The following is a 17,139-nucleotide window of genomic DNA, read 5'->3' as shown; positions in this document are numbered from 1 at the left end:
AATGCTTAAACTGTTTTTTGAAGATCAGACCCAAAGATGGCATCAGAGGGAAGGCTTCTACTTCTGTTATGTGGGCCTATGTTTCCTAGTATAAAATGATGGCATCTGAAGTTCTTAGCTCCAATGTGCTAAATTTAAAAGTATTTTTGGGAACCCTGGAATTTAGCTGAAAGAAGTGATCAAGCAAAAGAGATTAACTGAAAAATCCCTTTAATTAGTAAAAAACTGGGTGAAAAAAACTATGCGTCTATGAACTTGATGCCTTTAATCTCTTTTAGTTAGGTTCAAATAAGTATTTTGGACATGAAGATCTCTCTCTTTTGAAGATATCTCTTTGGCACTAGATTTCTGATATATATTGCCAAAGTACAGACAAAGGTAAAACTATCAGCATTTTTCAAAAAACAGCAAATTATAACATTAATAACAGAAATAGATTTTATCAAAATATACAATAATCCCTAACTCCTCTGAGTTAAAAACATGTCTGAAAACTGCCTGATTTTAACCTGCTTTCAAAGCTTAAACTTGCTAACAGACACACATTTTAAAAGACTTGGCAGGGTAAAGAACGAAGCTTCTGTCTCCCTTCTAATAGTGAAACACTTTAAATACCTGGAGTGACCGTGAATCCTGGCATCTGAGTTTTTCACTGGTGGTGGAGTGGAATGGGGTTGGTGAGAGCATGTGGAGGCGCAAAGAGAGGGTACATTAAAAAAAAATGCAATTCTAAAAGGCTGGAAAGAGCATACAGGCGTAGAGGGCTCTGCTAAGAGATCACGATGTGACTATGACCCGACTCAGCCTCTCTCTAGACCTTCCTCTCCTGTGTGAAACAAAGACCTGACTCTATAAAGAGGAGCTCATTCGGGGCTGACAACTGAGAATTCTCGGCAGACTCATTTGAATTGCGTTTGGCTAATAGAGCAAACAATAATATATTAAACAGGTTTTACCCTATAAAACAGCAAAATATAAAGGTGGAAAATGGCTCGCCAGGCTTCGTTTATATGAGAAACCAAAACAACACAACACAGACATACCATTCCTGAAGTTCTGGAGAAGGAATGAGACCTGCCGTTCCATTTTTGGAGTTTTCCAGTTTACCCTGCCACCAATTGTGATCGTCCTTACTAATAATCTGGATAATGTCACCAACTCTGAATCGAATGCCAGCTTCTTTGCAGGGGATGAGGTCATCCTTAGCTGGATCATATTCAAATTGTGCTCTTACATAGATCTATAAAACAGGAGTTTGTAAGAAAAAACGCCACAGTGACATGAAAGAAAACAGTCAGCTCTAACTGAATAACCATGGACTAACACTACAATACGAACAGGACATTAGATGGTGAACACAAATATGATGCATGGAAATACAACACAGAAAACTGCTACCACTAGAACAATGTACTATTTTTGATGTGTACAGTTACAAATCTCTGCTCTTTTTATTTGGATAGAACACTTAAGGTATTTGTTCAATAAAGACTTTATTTCTGCTTTTACTATAACAGAATAGGCTTAAAATTATAGTGAAATATGCTTACCGTTTGAAAATCTGCATATATGTAGTTGATATTATGGGTAAGTTGTCATGATCACGTGGCAGGCTTTAAGCCATAACCACAAGCATTCAGGGAAGGTTTTGACCATAAAGCAGCACGATATGAAACTAGCAAGAACTCAGTGTTGGTAACGTGCTATAAAATGCCTCCATGACAACTGGCAGTGTGTCTACACACTGCTGATAAACTTAACTGTAATTCAAACATTTTAAAAAAGCATTTAAAGGTAGTTTAATTTTGCAAATAGCATTTCTACTTTATATTTGCATTTTACTCTTCTTCGAGAAGAAAAATGAATTTAAGTCCTACGTTTGCCAATGTAACACTTAAAATCTGCAGAGCTTCAGGAGATGGATAGTTCAAGGCTCTGAGTTTTATGATATGTAAATGTAACTAGTAAATATAAAAGGAAACAGATTAGCATACAAGGGGTTATCACATGGCACCATTTTATGAATTACTGGATTTCTAAATAATGTAAAACAAGGTGCTAGATATTCAGTATTGCATCATTGGAGTGATTTCTATCAGGTGCTAGTTTATGCAAATCTTAACTCCCAATCTGATTACTTTTAAGAGCACATTTCAAGAAAAATTCCATAAAATTTCTATCTTGAAATTACATTTGAATATTAATATTAAAGTCACTGTAAAACCAACCTGAAGGGTTTGGAACTATTGTGTTATTATTCTGTTTGTTTCTTTTCAGAAATCCAGCCTATAAAAGTTATAAGTCTCTGCATTTGCACCTAAAATTTATACTCAAAGTGCCAGCAAATAAAAGTTGCTTGTCTCAGGCAGCACTTAACTTTTCATGTTTGATTAGGATGTAAAGCCAGGATTTTTCTGTTGTTGTTTTTTCCCCACTGTATATGGCTTTTAGAAATACACATGCAGATACAAATTAAGAAAAAACCTTCAAACTTCAGATAATTATTGCTTAAAAATGTTCATTGGAATGTACATTTTAGTTATTCTTGGAATTCGAAGTATTTTGTAGCCTTTAAAAATTTATTTCCACCCTAGAGGCCGGCCCATAAGATCCCCAAAGGCTGAATTCTTAACCATCAACACAAAATGATCAGGTTGAAATTACAATAACCATCACAGCTACAAAGATGTTAGGGAAAAAATCCTTATAGAGAATTAGTCATGTGTAATGTGTTAAAATGAAATGGTACAAGCTCTCAATGCTCAAATGTTATGGTCCAAAATGCAGACATTATGGGATGGAAAGGGTTAATAAAGGATTGGCTATTAGCAGCTCAGTTTAGAGAAATTTCTATAGAGGATATCTATTCACCTGTCGTCCTTTTGGTTGGGTAGTTGATGGCAAGTCCTGTAGAATAAAGCCAACCCAGGAGAAAAATTTTCATTTACTTTTCAAAGAGTACAAGGTAATTTGTGTGTTCTGTTACATTATGGTTAAAAAATGAGCTAGATTTAAGTTGTAAAGAGATAATATACATTATTCCATTTCTCAGAAATGTTGAGTTATCAAAAAAGAAAAATCAAACCCAGGCCATTTAGCAGCAAGCTGAAGAAAGCAGGTAAATTTAAGCAGAGAGAAATGTGTTCTTAAGAAACAACTCAGCATCTTCAACACAAAAGCCACTGCAAGTGAAACAGCCTATTTAAAACCCCCCCAAAACTCAAAAGAGCTATTGCCCTTTTCAACTTAGTCACTGCAACCATTTAAGATTTTGAAAAATTCAATGGTTGTATGGATTTTTTACCATCTTAGAGTTGTTAAATGTTAACTGTTATAAATGAATTCCTTTGGTAGCCTATTTTGAAGTTGCAAATAAAAGTCACAGGAAATTTTCTAACATTTCTCTTACTTATATCATTCCATCTGAGGTGATCTCAAATTATTTATAAATTATCTCAAATTATTTACAAATTTACCTCATAAAAATGATAAATTTTTAAAGGGCAAGTTAATAGGAAAAGAGTGATACTGCTGTATCATTAGAACTCTCATTTTTAACAGCAATATCAGCAACTTAAGAGATTTTGTTATTTCAAAATATTTCAAAAATTCACACACCTGCACCTATAAGTGCTCCCATTTGCTTACATAAATTAAAAACAATTCTTTTTACTTTCCAAAATGGATAGTTCTGACAAAAAGTAAAATTCCAAGTTCAAGTCAAAATATAAAGTACTTTGTGTTAAAGATGTGATAATAGCGTGGCTTAAGTGCAGTTTGAAGCCAGTTCCTTTTGCTTTTCATATCCAGGCAAGGCTTATAATTCACAGAAGTATGTGCACGTACCACAATAACAGAGGGCACACCAATTCATAAACTTAGATAGCGGAAACTAAACATGTTGCTGATATCACTCAGAATAGACAACTACAAAGCCCAAGAATACCCAAATTCCTACTCTGCAAAATTCTTACATTTCTTTATCTTTCACAAGTGAAAAAAAAAAGTTGAGAAATTTCAACAAATTTTCATTTACATCCTCTGCATAACTTTGAGCAAAGTCATAGACAGTAGCTGGGTGACACAGAAATATTTTGAGAATGACCAAAGCAGTCTTGAACTACAGTTCTTAAAATTTAACTAATGAAAGGTATTTTCAATGAGAAGAACAAGATTTTCCAGGAGTAAACTGCATTGTAGCTGTAGTAGCCTTGTATATTGGCAGAAGACAATATTTCCACTGAACACATGTAACTAGAACACTCATGGCAGGTGGCACCAACAAAATTGTCACACTTTGCTGTGTGGAGCTAGAGTTCTTACCGAAACAGAATTGTTAGTGCTGCTATGACCATTAGCTGGGGACTGTCTGGAAGTGGAGGGGGAATCTCTCTGAAATAAGACACAAGGTTCATTAACACAGAACACCAGCAGAGAAACAAGAGATATTCATATCAACAGTTACAACCACAGGCTGACAACCATTTCCTTTGAGGTTTTAGCTGTAAAGGTGCCATACTGACTTACTTGCATGATTTCAGAGAAGCACGAAAAAATGTTTGTGCAGTCTGAAGATTCACATGTTGTAAGTGATGACTGTGTCATTCATTAATCATTTCTTTCCTGTCTCTAACATTCTATAACCTTTGCTTTTTTAAAATGAGAACCCGAAGGGTGACTTGATATTAAAATCCTATCAACTACTATAAAGTGACAAAGATTACTATAACATTGTGCTAAAGATTCCAATTGCATATCTTTTTTTAATTGAAAATTAGGTGTTAAAAGTATTTAATAATCTTTAGGTACCTCAGTATCAAAAATTACTGAATGACACAATTTGAAGTGAAGTGAAGTCGCTCAGTCGTGCCCGACTCTTTGCAACCCCATGGACAGTAGCCTGCACCAAGCTCCTCCGTCCATGGGATTCTCCAGGCAAGAGTACTGGAGTGGGTTGCCATTTCCTTCTCCAGGGAATCTTCCTGACCCAGGGATTGAACCCAGGTCTCCCGCATTATAGACAGACGCTTTACTGTCTGAGCCACCAGGGAAGTGAAATGAACCTTAAAAAAAGACTTCTTACATTGCAATCACCTTAGAATCTTTCTAGGCTAGATATTACTAATAAGGGTAAAAGATAGTTATAGACCAGAGAAGAAACCTTTATTTTTTTAGAATGTTTTAGTAGATTAATTAAAACAATAATCTTGAGCCTCTACAAATATTACACTTTTGGCAAAGATTCCAGCAGCCACAGCCAACTATACTATATGACGCACTCAAAATCCTTTCCAGGCTCCACTCCCTTGTTGTCCAAATCAACTATAATGTTAAAACAAGGAGAGGATGAAAGTAAGTATTTAAAATTTTAGTTGAGTTCTTGGAAATCTTTGAAATATGCATGTCCGCTCAAAAGACATTTACTTTTTCTAGAAGACTTAAAGAAAACTTCTGGAACCTGTTGGCCTTTAAATAATGGGATCTCTTAGATGAAGATTCTCAGATGTTAGTGAGCAGAATGTCGAGGTGCCACCCCCAGAGACTCATGTCAGTAGGGCCAGGACATGGGGTGGGGGTCCCCGCTTTTACCAATGGCCAGGGTGATGCTGAGGTATGTAGCCAGAGAGCCTTTCTTTAGGAAGTACTGTTGTAGCTGGGAAGAATTCAACCACAGGCTTGAACTCTGCCAGAGGACAGGAGAGTCAAAGAGACTGGGGGGGGAGGTACCTTGATTCCTACTATTCAGAGGTTGAGAAGGTAAGAGGGGGCTCTTTTTACTCAAGAGCATAGCATTTATATGTGTCCTACTGGTCTTACGTCAAAACCAGTTCAACCACTCAAAAACACAAGAGAAACTTATATAACTAACACTATCTTCTGGCTAGTGAGCCAAAAAGACAAAAACCAATTGGATTTACTAAATTTCTTCCAAGATGTGAAATGGTATGAGGACCACTTATGATTTTTAGAATATCAGAATGCTTGACGTAAAAGATGCATGTGACAGTTTTTCGTTTCCAGCAAGGTTTGTGTACTAGGTAACAAATTTCAAAACTATGAATCCTGGAACAGAAGCAGTTCCGTATTTTGTTTTGAAATGTAATTGAAGTTCCATAAAAAGCCACCAAGAGGAGCTCAAGACTTGGTATAACAGAAACCCCACTTGTCATGGCTCACTAAAAATATACTTGACGAAACTACAACTTCTTATACCTATCTTCAATAGGTTTAGGGAAAACAGGAAGCCTCTGATTTTTCTTGTGAAATTTACATCATTACTAGAGACAGGAAGAAACATTGTAATTTCTCCCTCAACTTCTCCTAAGTACAAATTCAATTTTCTAGACTGGTTCCAGTAAGGTGCCAGCCAGTCTTAAACACTCACTGGAGGAAACGTGTACTTCATACTGATGTTATACATACTTGGAAGGTGCACATCAAAGTGCGAGCTTCAGAAAAAAATATTCAAACTGAAGGTGCAATGACCGAAGGATGCCCCCACTTAGGCTGGCTCATATTTCCAAATATAAAAAGAATGATTTTTGAATCTCACTTGCTAACCAACAGCAAACTGAATAATACAGGTTGGGAAAGCTACAGTTTCTCAAGGATAAGCCTACTGTAAGAAAGGAACTTGGGATTTGTATTACTCTAGAACACTTACTTGTTTCCAAGTCAGATAACATTCCAATTTAAACAATTTCACAGAAGGTTGTAAAAACCTCTATTCCACTAATAACATCAGTTATCAATTCCTCACAGGCTTAAAATCCATCTAGAGACCTGTCAGAATTATTTGAATACCTCTATCTTAACAAGAAATAGACCACTTTTCAGATTCTTGGAAAGAAGAACTATCTAATGTGATTTCTTAACAAGGGAAGTGAATATACTTCCTGGAAACATTATTGCAATTATCATCTTTCATCCTCCCCCAGAGACTCATTCTTGATTAAACCTCTGTCATTATTTGGAGCTTCTCTCTATGTATTTTGCTTCGCTTCCAGCCTGCAGGAAGTTCAGGTGCTGAGGAGAACCCCGTGGAAGAGGGCTGAGTAGGTGGGTGGGACCTACTCTGTTCCGTTATCTTTGTTGTAAAATTGGTGTGCAGTGATCAACAGCACAGGCAGAAACAATTTCCCAGAAGAAGCCAAAACATTCAGCCATCAGCAGACAGTTAGTTAAGAACCCAGAGGAGATGGGGTGTTTCGTTAGAGCTATTACCTCACAGGACGATGACTGAGTGCGGTAACTTGGCACGATCTTGAAGGTGATACTCCCCCGCATTTCCCGCTGGAGGAAACAGAAAGGAGAGCTCTTTGAACAAACAAATGTTGCACACAACAACGCGTAAGAAACCACTAAAAACGTTTCGGGGGTATTTAGTGCAAGCCAGCCGACAGCACAGGGGCCTAAAAACGAAACCGAGTTACAAAAGCAGGAACTGCTCACAGTAACAAAGGAGGCTGCTCCTGGGAACAGCCCTGCAAAGTCAAGGCTGACTGCCCTGTTCACACAGCAATGGTGCAACAGACCTCTGACGGTGATCTTTTCATAGATGCGGAGACAACTCTAAGTGACATGCCTTTTGAAAGTGAATACAAGTTGAAATGGACTACAGAACAAGTAATTATGTAAGAATTATATTTGGGAGGCTACATGATGATGGTGTACTCCATAAAATCTGCTTTTTAGTTCATAATTTAGGCCTTAGTTTTGACTGTCAGTGACTCTGTGGTGCTTACTGTACTTTCAGTAGATATAAATAGCACAGGAGGCTGCTACACTGCGGTGGGAAGAAGGTGCAGGACCAGAGGTCTAAACATCTCCCTCTGCTCACCAGGGCCTGTCATTCTGCAGCACCCAGCCCCCCCCAATCCAAAGCCTAATTTGAACACCAATTTTGGATATATATGGTAAAAAAGGGCCTGGTCTACCATGAGTTTCCTTTTCCCTGCTCTATAGAGAAATCCCATATAGCTGGCTATGACTCAGCTACACAGGAAAGAGGTTTCCGACATTGCTGATGTCAGCAGAGTTGAGGTCTGTAGGAAACTAGTTCACAAGTACGCACAACTGCAAAGGTTTTCTTTAAACATCTGCTCACTAAGAACCAGGAGACAAAGGGCTGAAAGGAGAATGTTCAAGCCCACACTGCTGAAAATGGGCAAAATGTTTCTAAGCTCTGCTGCATGTAAACATTTTTCTAGTTCTCAGTTTCTATGAATGTTGTACAAGACCACGCAGATGAGGGTACCAGATGACAAAAGAAGACCCCTTATTTAATAAACAAGTTAATGAACTGAAAGCTGATTTCAGAAAAAGAGACTTTCATTTACTCACAAGCATTTTTTGCAGCTGTTCCACTGTTTGGTTGGCTACACTGATGCCATTGATTTCTCGAATTTCATCTCCGACATGAAGTGTACCTAAGAAATTACACAAAATTATAAACATGAAATGATATATACTTTTATAATAATAAAATCCAAAGTCAGCAAGGTAAGTAATTTTTAAAAAATAAGCTAAATACTGAAGGCTAATAATTCAGAACCAGGTATGAGTTAGGCTCATATAGTAAACTCGCCAAAACAGATACACCTAACTTATGGAGGACACAGTTTTGAAAGATGACTAAAAATCTGCTTATTTTTCTGAGAGAGTCCTTATGTATATAGCTGTTTAAAACTATGACTTCCAGATGCAGCCTGTCTGGGTTCATATCTCTGCTTCATCATGTATTAGCTTCCAGATCTTGGGTAGCTTACTGAAAATTTACCTGAAAACTCATATTTATAAAATGGAGATGAAAATAGTATCTATCTCATAGGATTGTTGTGAGGATTAAATGAGTTTATTAGATGCAGAGGACTTAGAACTGTTCTTGGTGCATAGTGCCATTTAAGTATTTGCTGATATCATCATTATTATCTACCAAATATGATATAAAGGTTGTTGATTTTTCAAAGAATTGTGGTGATAATATCTGTATATCAATAAATTTATATTAGATATACTGCAACTTTTTAATAATAATTTGGTAGGCACTTCAGGGTTCTGTCACACTTCAACTAGAAAAAGTGAGAAACAATGGTTAAATAGTGTTATGTAAATTTTTGCTTTATTTATGAATTGCACACACGTTTAGTCATTGACCTGACTTCATTATGCAAAGCTCATGGTATCTTTAAGACATACACACTAAAATGCAGATAAAAAGCCTTGTATTTGCTTCAAAGTAATCCAGGGGCAGTAGGGCAAATACAGGTGAAATCAGTATGGTCATGAATTAACAATAATTCTACCTGGGTTATGGGTACGTAGGTGATCATCGCACTATTCTTTCCACTTTTCTCTACTTGAACTCACTGCACTATTCTCTCTAACCATGTTTGAAAGTTAACATAATAAAACATAAAACAAAAATTTGGGGACTTTTGTCTTCAATATGGTAGATTGCTGCTAAGTCGCTTCAGTCGTGTCCAACTCTGTGCGACCCCATAGACGGCAGCCCACCAGGCTCCCCCGTCTCTGGGATCCTCCAGGCAAGAACACTGGAGTGGGTTGGCATTTCCTTCTCCAATGCATGAAAGTGAGAAGTGAAAGTGAAGTCGCTCAGTCGTGTCCAACTCCTATCAACCCCATGGACTGCAGCCTACCAGGCTCCTCTGTCCATGGAATTTTCCAGGCAAGAGTACTGGAGTAGGGTGCCATTGCCTTCGCCTCAATATGGTAGATTAGGCACTCACAAACTCTCTTACAACTATATCCCGTGCAGGGCTCACCCCTTGAAGTGTTACTGGTCTCACAAAATGAATGTGAATCCCCAAGAATACTTCCCATTTCCATCCCCACTCTCCCTTCCACAGATAAGAACCCAGTGAGCTGGATCCAGAGTGGCGGCAAAATCAAGATGGAATGAAACCAGTGGGAGGGGTAAATGCCATTGCCACACTGCCTGCTGGCTGCCTTCTGAGTCTTGGGCCAATAGCAAGTTAGAGAAGCTAAGCCCAGGATTCTGCAGGGAGCCAAGACCCAGTTCAGTGGCACTCTGTGGCAGCTGGTAAAACACAGAACAGACCACTTTTGGAGGAAAGTATTCCCAGTTTAGGCTCCCACGACTTCTACTAATTTGAGCAAGCAATAAGCTTATAATCAAAGATTACCAAACATACAATAAGGCAAACTATTATGTTGAGTCATCAGAAAGAGAAGAAATAGATTCAGATCCTCAAGGAGGATAGATGCTGGAATGGTCAGATATAGACTACAGGAATACCTTGTTTCCTTGTGCTTTGCTTTACTGTGCCTCAAAGATAACCACATTTTTTATAGATTGAAGGTTTGTGGCAACCCTGTGTTGAGCAAGTCTATCTGTGCCATTTTTCCAACAGTGTTTGCTCACTTCCTGTCTCTGTATCACACTTTGGTAATTCTCACACTATTTCAAACTTTTTCATCATTATTATATTCGTTATGGTGATCTGTGATGAGTGATCTCTGCTGTTCTGGGAGTGTTATGAACCGCGCTTATATAAGATGGCAAACAATTGATTGTTGAAATTGCACCAAAGGATTTAGAATATTATATAAACTTAGTTAATAAAGCAGTGGCAGGGTTTGAGAGGATTTACTCCTGTTTTGAATGAGGTTCTACCACCGGTAAAATGCTATCAAGCAGCAGTGCATGCTACAAAGAAACCATTTGTGAAAGGAAGAGTCGATCAGTGAGGCAAACTTCATTGTTGTCTTATTTTAAGAAACTGCCACAGCCACCTCAGCCTTCAGCAACCACCACCCTGATCAGTCAGCAGCCATCAACATCCAGACAATACCCTCCACCAGGAGCAAAGAATATGATTTGCTGAGGCTTAGATGATGGTTAGCATTTTTTAGTAATAAAGTAATTTTAAATTAAAGTATATACATTTTAAAAGACATAATGCTACTGTACACTTAGTAGATGATAAGTGAAGTGAAGTTGCTCAGTCGTGTCCAACTCTTTGCCACCCCACGGACTGTAGCCCATCAGGCTCCTCCATCCATGGGATTCTCCAGGCAAGAATACTGGAGTGGGTTGCCATTTCCTTCTCCAGGGGATAGCATAGTACAAACATAACTTTTATGTGCACTGGGAAACAAAAAAATTCATGTGACTCATTTTATTGCAGTGGTCTGAAACCAAGTCTGTAATATCGCTAAGGTATGCCTGTATAAAATAGATATATGTTAAAGAAAAAGAAAGAAAGGGACCTTTTCTACAAGGATGAGTATGCAACAAGAGATTATCAGATGTGAACAGAGATGTGAAAATAAGAATAAGAACAAGTGACTAGTACTTCTAGAAAGGAAAAATATAATCAGTAGCATAAGTCAATGAATGGATGAGTTGAACGGGAGTTCAGATATGGCTGAAGAGTTTCAGCTAATTGGAAGACATAACCAAATAAATTAACTAGAATGCAGGTCAGAGAAATAAGGAGGTAAGGAAGATAGGAAACAAGAAATAAAACATGAAAAAGATATTAAGAGATATGGAGGGAATGTCTAACACACATCTACCTAGAGTTCAGAAGGAGATGATAGAGTGAATGTAGAGGCAATATTTTAAGAAATATGGTTGCAAATTTTCTTGAATGATGCAAACAAGATCACAGAGCTCCAGGAAGAATAATGTATCCCAAATAGGATAAATAAAAAGAAAGCCATGCCAGGAGGTAGTAAAACTACAGAACATTGAAGACAAAGAGCTTAAAAAGTCCAGGGAGAAAGGAGAGATCACCTACAAAGCAAGGACAATTGTAGTGACACCAGATTTCTCAAGATCAAACAACAGATGCCAAAAGAAACCGGAATGGTAACCATTAACCTAAAATTGTGCTCTCAGCAAAAGTAATCAAGATTGAGGTGGAAATGAAATATTTACAGATAACACCACCTGAAGGAGTTTATCAACAAGAGACTATCACTAAAGGAACTATAAAGGATATAGTTTAGGAAGAACGAAAAATGCTTACCAAAGGGTGGTCTGCAATGCAAAAGGAATAATGAACAAATAAAATCGTAAACATTTATGTAAATTCAAACAATGGTCATGTATTTTAAGATAATTTCAAATTTGTGGATTTAAAATAGGACATAATAAAAATGCTGGGCAAGAATAATATGTAAGTCAAGTAAGAAAGTGAAGTTGCTCAGTCGTGTCCGACTCCTTGCAACCCCATGGACTGAAGCCTACCAGCCTCCTCCATCTATGGGATTTTCCAGGCAAGAGTACTAGAGTGGGTTGCCATTTCCTTCTCCAGGGGATCTTCCTGACCCAGGGATCAAACCCCGATCTACCTCACTGCAGGCAGATGCTTTACCGTCTGAGCCACCAGGAAAGCGCATGTAAGTCAAGAATGGGATCTAACTTGATTCCAATGTCTTTGTATTCTTTGAGAGAGTGGAATTAATATACCGTTTCCCTTTAGTGTGAAAGTGAAAAGTGAAAGTCGCTTAGTTGTGTCCGACCCTTTGTGACCCCATGGACTGTGGCCTGCTAGGCTCCCCTGTTCATGGGATTCTCCAGGCCAGAATACTGGAGTGGGTGTAGCTGTTCCCTTCTCCAGGGATTCAACCCAGGTCTCCCGCATAGCAGGTGTCTGTCTGAGTCATCATATGTCAAGTTAAATATGTATGACAAGTTTTCAAGGTAACCACCTAAAAAGAGAAATAGAATGCTGAAAGTCTAAGCTACCAGGGCGGAATGAACAAACATGAAGAAAAACATCAGTTAAAATATGGAATAAATTAAAAAAAAACCCAAGATGATAGAAATCATTACTGAAATATTAATGGACTACATTAAATATTGATGGACTATCCTTGCCCATTAAAAGATAGCAATCATCAGAAAGTGAAAGTCACTCAGTTGTGTCCAACTCTTTGCGACCCCATGGACTGTACAGTCCATGTAATTCTCCAAGCCAGAATACTGGAGTGGGTAGCTTTTCCCTTCTGCAGGGGATCTTCCCAACCCAGGGATCTTCCCAACCCAGGGATCTAACCCAGGTCTCCTGCATTGCAGGCGGATTTTTCGCAATCATCAGAGGGCACTACAAAATGAAAACCTCAGATTTAGAAATGTTTGTAAGACACACTCTACAGCACACAGGCACAGAACGGTTAGAAATAAAAGAACAGAAGAAGACATGCTAGCAAATAACTAAAACAAAGCTGGAATAACTACATTAAAATAAAATAGGTTTTAAGTAGAAGGTATAACAAGGATAGACATGGTTACCAGGCACTTCTATGCTCCTAATAAAACAGCCTTGAATATATACATCAAGAGATCTATAGGTAGAAATAGAAAAACTCGACTGTGATAATTGGAATATTTCAATAATTATTGCTAGGTCAAACAGAAAAAAAATTAGTCAATATATAGAATGTTTGAACAACAATTAACCTTAAGCAATCATATAGAGAACTGTGCATGTAACAGGAACAAAACAGTCTTCTTAGGTACAACATGGGCCATTTATAAAAATGATGAAAGGTCTATGCCATAAAGCAAATCTGACCAAACCTCAACAAAATGGTGTCATATAGACCGCATTCTCTGACTCCAGTGCAATTAACTTAGAAGTAAAACACAAAAAGATAGATAGGAAACCCTCTTAAATGTGGCACATAAAAAAATCTCTAAATAACTTGTAGGGCAATGAAAAATATAATAATAGAGATGCTAAAAATACTTATAACTGAATTATAATAAAAATGCTTCATCTAAAAACTGGTAAGATACAGATAAAACAGTACTTCAAGAGGTAGAGTTTAATCTTAAATACATAGAGATAAGAAAGACTGGAGTAAATGAACCAAGTGTCAGATTTTAAAAGTTAGATAAAACCAATAGAAAGTAGAAGGAAGGAGAAAATAAAAAAATATGTCATGAAAAAATAAAATAGGTAAGTTGATCAGGAGGAAAAAGACAAGGCACATATAAATGACCTTAGGCATAAACATGGGTACATAATTACAGAGACAGTAGAAACATTCATAAAAACGTAAGAGGACACTAAGAAGAAGCTTACTAGAATAATTTTAAAAATGTAAAAAATTTCAGGAAAATGTAATTTACCAAACTCACCCAAGATATAGAAAGCCTGACCAGCCTTATGAATGTTAAAGAAACTGACAGTGGTAACAAAAAAATATTCCTTAGAGCAAAACATAAAACACCAGGCCTTGATTGTTTTATAGGCAAGTTCTACTAAACTTTCAGGCTACAAATCATTCCAATATTATACAATATTCAGAGAACTTACGAAGAGAGTTTCTCCAAGTCATTTTATGAGGCCAAGGTAACTTTGAAAGTAAAATCAGATAGAGAAACGTAGGAAAGGAAAATTAACCACAGGCCAGTCTCACTTACAATTGTGATCACAAAAATCTAAAACAAAATAATAGCACACAGAATCAAGCAGTACGTACCAAAAGATAATACACAATAAATACCCTGGGCTTATCTGAGAAATGCTGGGGAGGTTATCATTAGGAAATCTTTAAAAGTCATTCACCACGTTAAGAGAAAAGAAAATAAATCATCTTAGCAGATGCAGAAGAAGCATTTGATAAAATTCAAACTCAATCATAATTTAAATGTCCAGTAACTAAGAATATAAAAGAACTTCTTCAGCTCTAATAAAAAAGTATCTACTAAAAATCTATAGTAAACATTCTTCTTCATGGGGAAACATTGGAAAGCTACCTCTTAAAAACAAGAATAGGACAAGGATGCCCACTATACCACTTCTATTAAAGACAGCAGGGGCTAGCCAGTGTGGTAATAAAAGAAAAAGAGATTAAAGATACAATGATGTAACTTTACTGAATGTATACGAAATTGCTAAAAATAATAAGCACAAAATTCCTACAGGATTCTAAAACCAAGTATCTTTCTGTGTGAGTGCTATCCACTCATGAAACCTCTAGACTGCGCTGAAGGCAGCAGTAATGCCAGGCACCATCTGTGTACATAAGCAGTCATCTCCAAAGAGGACAAGAAAGCACTAAAAGGCTGATGGTGTTACCTCTTGCTCTCCAGGGTGAAGGAAAGAGGTGTTAAGCACACATACAACACGATCTCAAAGAAAGGAAGTCTAATTTTTGGACAGGAGAATCACTTTTGGATCGGGCTCTAAATACTAATACATATAACACAGTCGCTTCAAAGAGGAACCTAAACCTCCATGTCCAAATCTTATCCACTGGAGAGTTAACAGTAGCTCCACTCTCTCAAAAAATCATTTTTTGTCTACTTCAGTCCTTAGTGAATTCCCTTCTCAACTACATTTACTGTAGCAGGTGTTAAGAGCTTAATCACGGATTTGATCTTTCTTATTTTACCATTGAAATATTATATTGTTATTTATCAAACTCTGATTTCCTAATTTATAAATAGTATATCTCATTCCTGAATGAATTATAGTAGTCAACTGTCATTTAACTTTGCAAATATATATACATATATCTTATATCCCATGGTAGATGTCTTCCATATATCCTGGGACCCATATGATACTTCAGTTTATCTCCCATGGCCTCTAGTAAGTCAGGATCTAAAGGGTGACTCAGAGATGCTCCAGCAACAGAACTGTATAGTATAACTGAAGCATGTGGAGATGAATACAAGTGAGTGGAGGCCAACAATGATTAAAACCAAAGACAGATAAATCATTTATATAAACCATCAATCAAACTGATTTTTTATATGGATCATAAAACACTATGCTATATGAAAAAAAATCTAAGGTAGGAAAGAAAGAATTATATATGGAACTTACCTTGCCTGTGAATCATGCCCCCATGCATGATTCTTGCAACGATACAGTGATTTAGTTCATTCATTTTTAAAGTGATTCCCTGTAAAAAGTTAAGCAAAAATAGAATTACTATGACAGGGCATTCTTTTTATATCTGTGATTATGCTGTAGATAACCTTAACTACAAAAGTAGGAAAACATTAAAGAAAATATGGAAAACGGAGGAGAAAACTCTACTATGCCATGACAGAAATATTCATTTTGATATTTTGGTTACTCTAACAATAGCATACGTGTATTTTATATAATGCTTTTTAATCTTATAAGTATTTTCCATGTTGCTAATTCTCCACTTGGTCATGATGTATTTTTCTTTTGTGAGGTATGGATTTGTTTAGAATTTGTGCATCTAAGTACCTGGTTACTGGTCTGTAGTTTACTTGCAAAATGTCTGGTTTTGGTATCAGGGTAATGCTAGTAGCTATTATACCTCTTCTTCCTCCTTTTCATCAAAAATAGTAAGTTGGGAAGAATTCTTTCCTTTTCAATGTTTTGGGAGGAGTCTGTGTACAATTGGTACTGTTTCTTTATTATATGTTTGGTAGAATTTACCAGTAAAGCCACCTGGGCCTGGAGTTTTCTTTGAGGGATTTTTTAAAAGACTAACTTCAATTTTTAAATAGTATAGGGCAATTCAGTTTATTCCAAAGTGAGTTTTGGTAGTTTGTCTCCCCAAAAATGTGTCTATTTAATTTAGGTTGTTTAATTTATTGACATAAAGTTGTTTACCATATTTCCTTATTATTCTTTTTATATCTGTAGGATCTATAGTAATGTTACTTCTCTTATGCATGATATTGGTAATTAGTGTCTTCACCCCCACACCTGACTGATCTGATCTTGTCAAAGGAAAGGCTTGTTTTATTGATTTTTTTTAAATTGTTTCACTTTCTTAAAGTGAAACATTTGATTTTTTAAATTGTTTCCACTTTGATCTTTATTATTTCTTTTCTTTTACTCACTTTGGGTTTAATTTGCTTTTTTGGTTCTAGTTTCTTTAGGTGGAAGGTGAGGTCATTGTTCTAAGATATTTCTTTTTTTTTAAGACTGGTATTTAGTGCTACACTTTTCTCCCTAAGTACTGTTTTAGCAGTATTCTACAAGTTCTGGTATGTTGTGATTTCATTTTCATTCACTTCAAAATACTTTAAAATTTCTCTTTTGATTTCTTCTTTCATCCATGGGTTATTTGGAATTGTATAATTTAGTTTTCAAGTGCTTGGGGATTTTTCCTGACATCTTTCTGTTATTCATTTCTAATTTAATT

The 17,139-nt window shown here is 36.6% G+C and overlaps 3 protein-coding genes across 20 annotated transcripts in view; 2 read left to right on the top strand and 1 right to left on the bottom strand.

Moving 5' to 3' along the window:
- CASK (calcium/calmodulin dependent serine protein kinase) overlaps nt 1-17,139 on the bottom strand; it is a 372,876-nt gene that overhangs the window by 32,439 nt on the left and 323,298 nt on the right. For 8 of the 17 annotated variants that reach the window (XM_055562960.1, XM_055562961.1, XM_055562971.1 and 5 more), the window contains 6 exons: nt 15,834-15,912; nt 8,344-8,429; nt 7,225-7,293; nt 4,324-4,392; nt 2,872-2,907; nt 1,044-1,240 (listed from right to left, as the gene is read on the bottom strand). In XM_055562960.1, coding sequence (XP_055418935.1) covers nt 1,044-1,240; nt 2,872-2,907; nt 4,324-4,392; nt 7,225-7,293; nt 8,344-8,429; nt 15,834-15,912 — 536 coding nt within the window. The remainder of the gene's footprint in view (nt 1-1,043; nt 1,241-2,871; nt 2,908-4,323; nt 4,393-7,224; nt 7,294-8,343; nt 8,430-15,833; nt 15,913-17,139) is intronic. The other 9 variants (XM_055562962.1, XM_055562973.1, XM_055562974.1 and 6 more) reach the window with 3 other exon arrangements.
- The window catches only part of GPR82 (G protein-coupled receptor 82), a 198,511-nt gene that overhangs the window by 57,480 nt on the left and 123,892 nt on the right, over nt 1-17,139 (top strand). The gene's annotated exons all lie outside the window — the stretch shown is intronic.
- Nucleotides 1-17,139, top strand: part of GPR34 (G protein-coupled receptor 34) — a 174,200-nt gene that overhangs the window by 57,430 nt on the left and 99,631 nt on the right. The window lies entirely within an intron of this gene.

This window comes from Bubalus kerabau, chromosome X (assembly GCF_029407905.1).
Source record: "Bubalus kerabau isolate K-KA32 ecotype Philippines breed swamp buffalo chromosome X, PCC_UOA_SB_1v2, whole genome shotgun sequence".
NCBI classification, from domain to species: Eukaryota; Metazoa; Chordata; class Mammalia; order Artiodactyla; family Bovidae; genus Bubalus; species Bubalus kerabau.
Note: the sequence above shows the minus strand (reverse complement) of the source record. Positions and strands in the feature narration are given on the sequence as shown.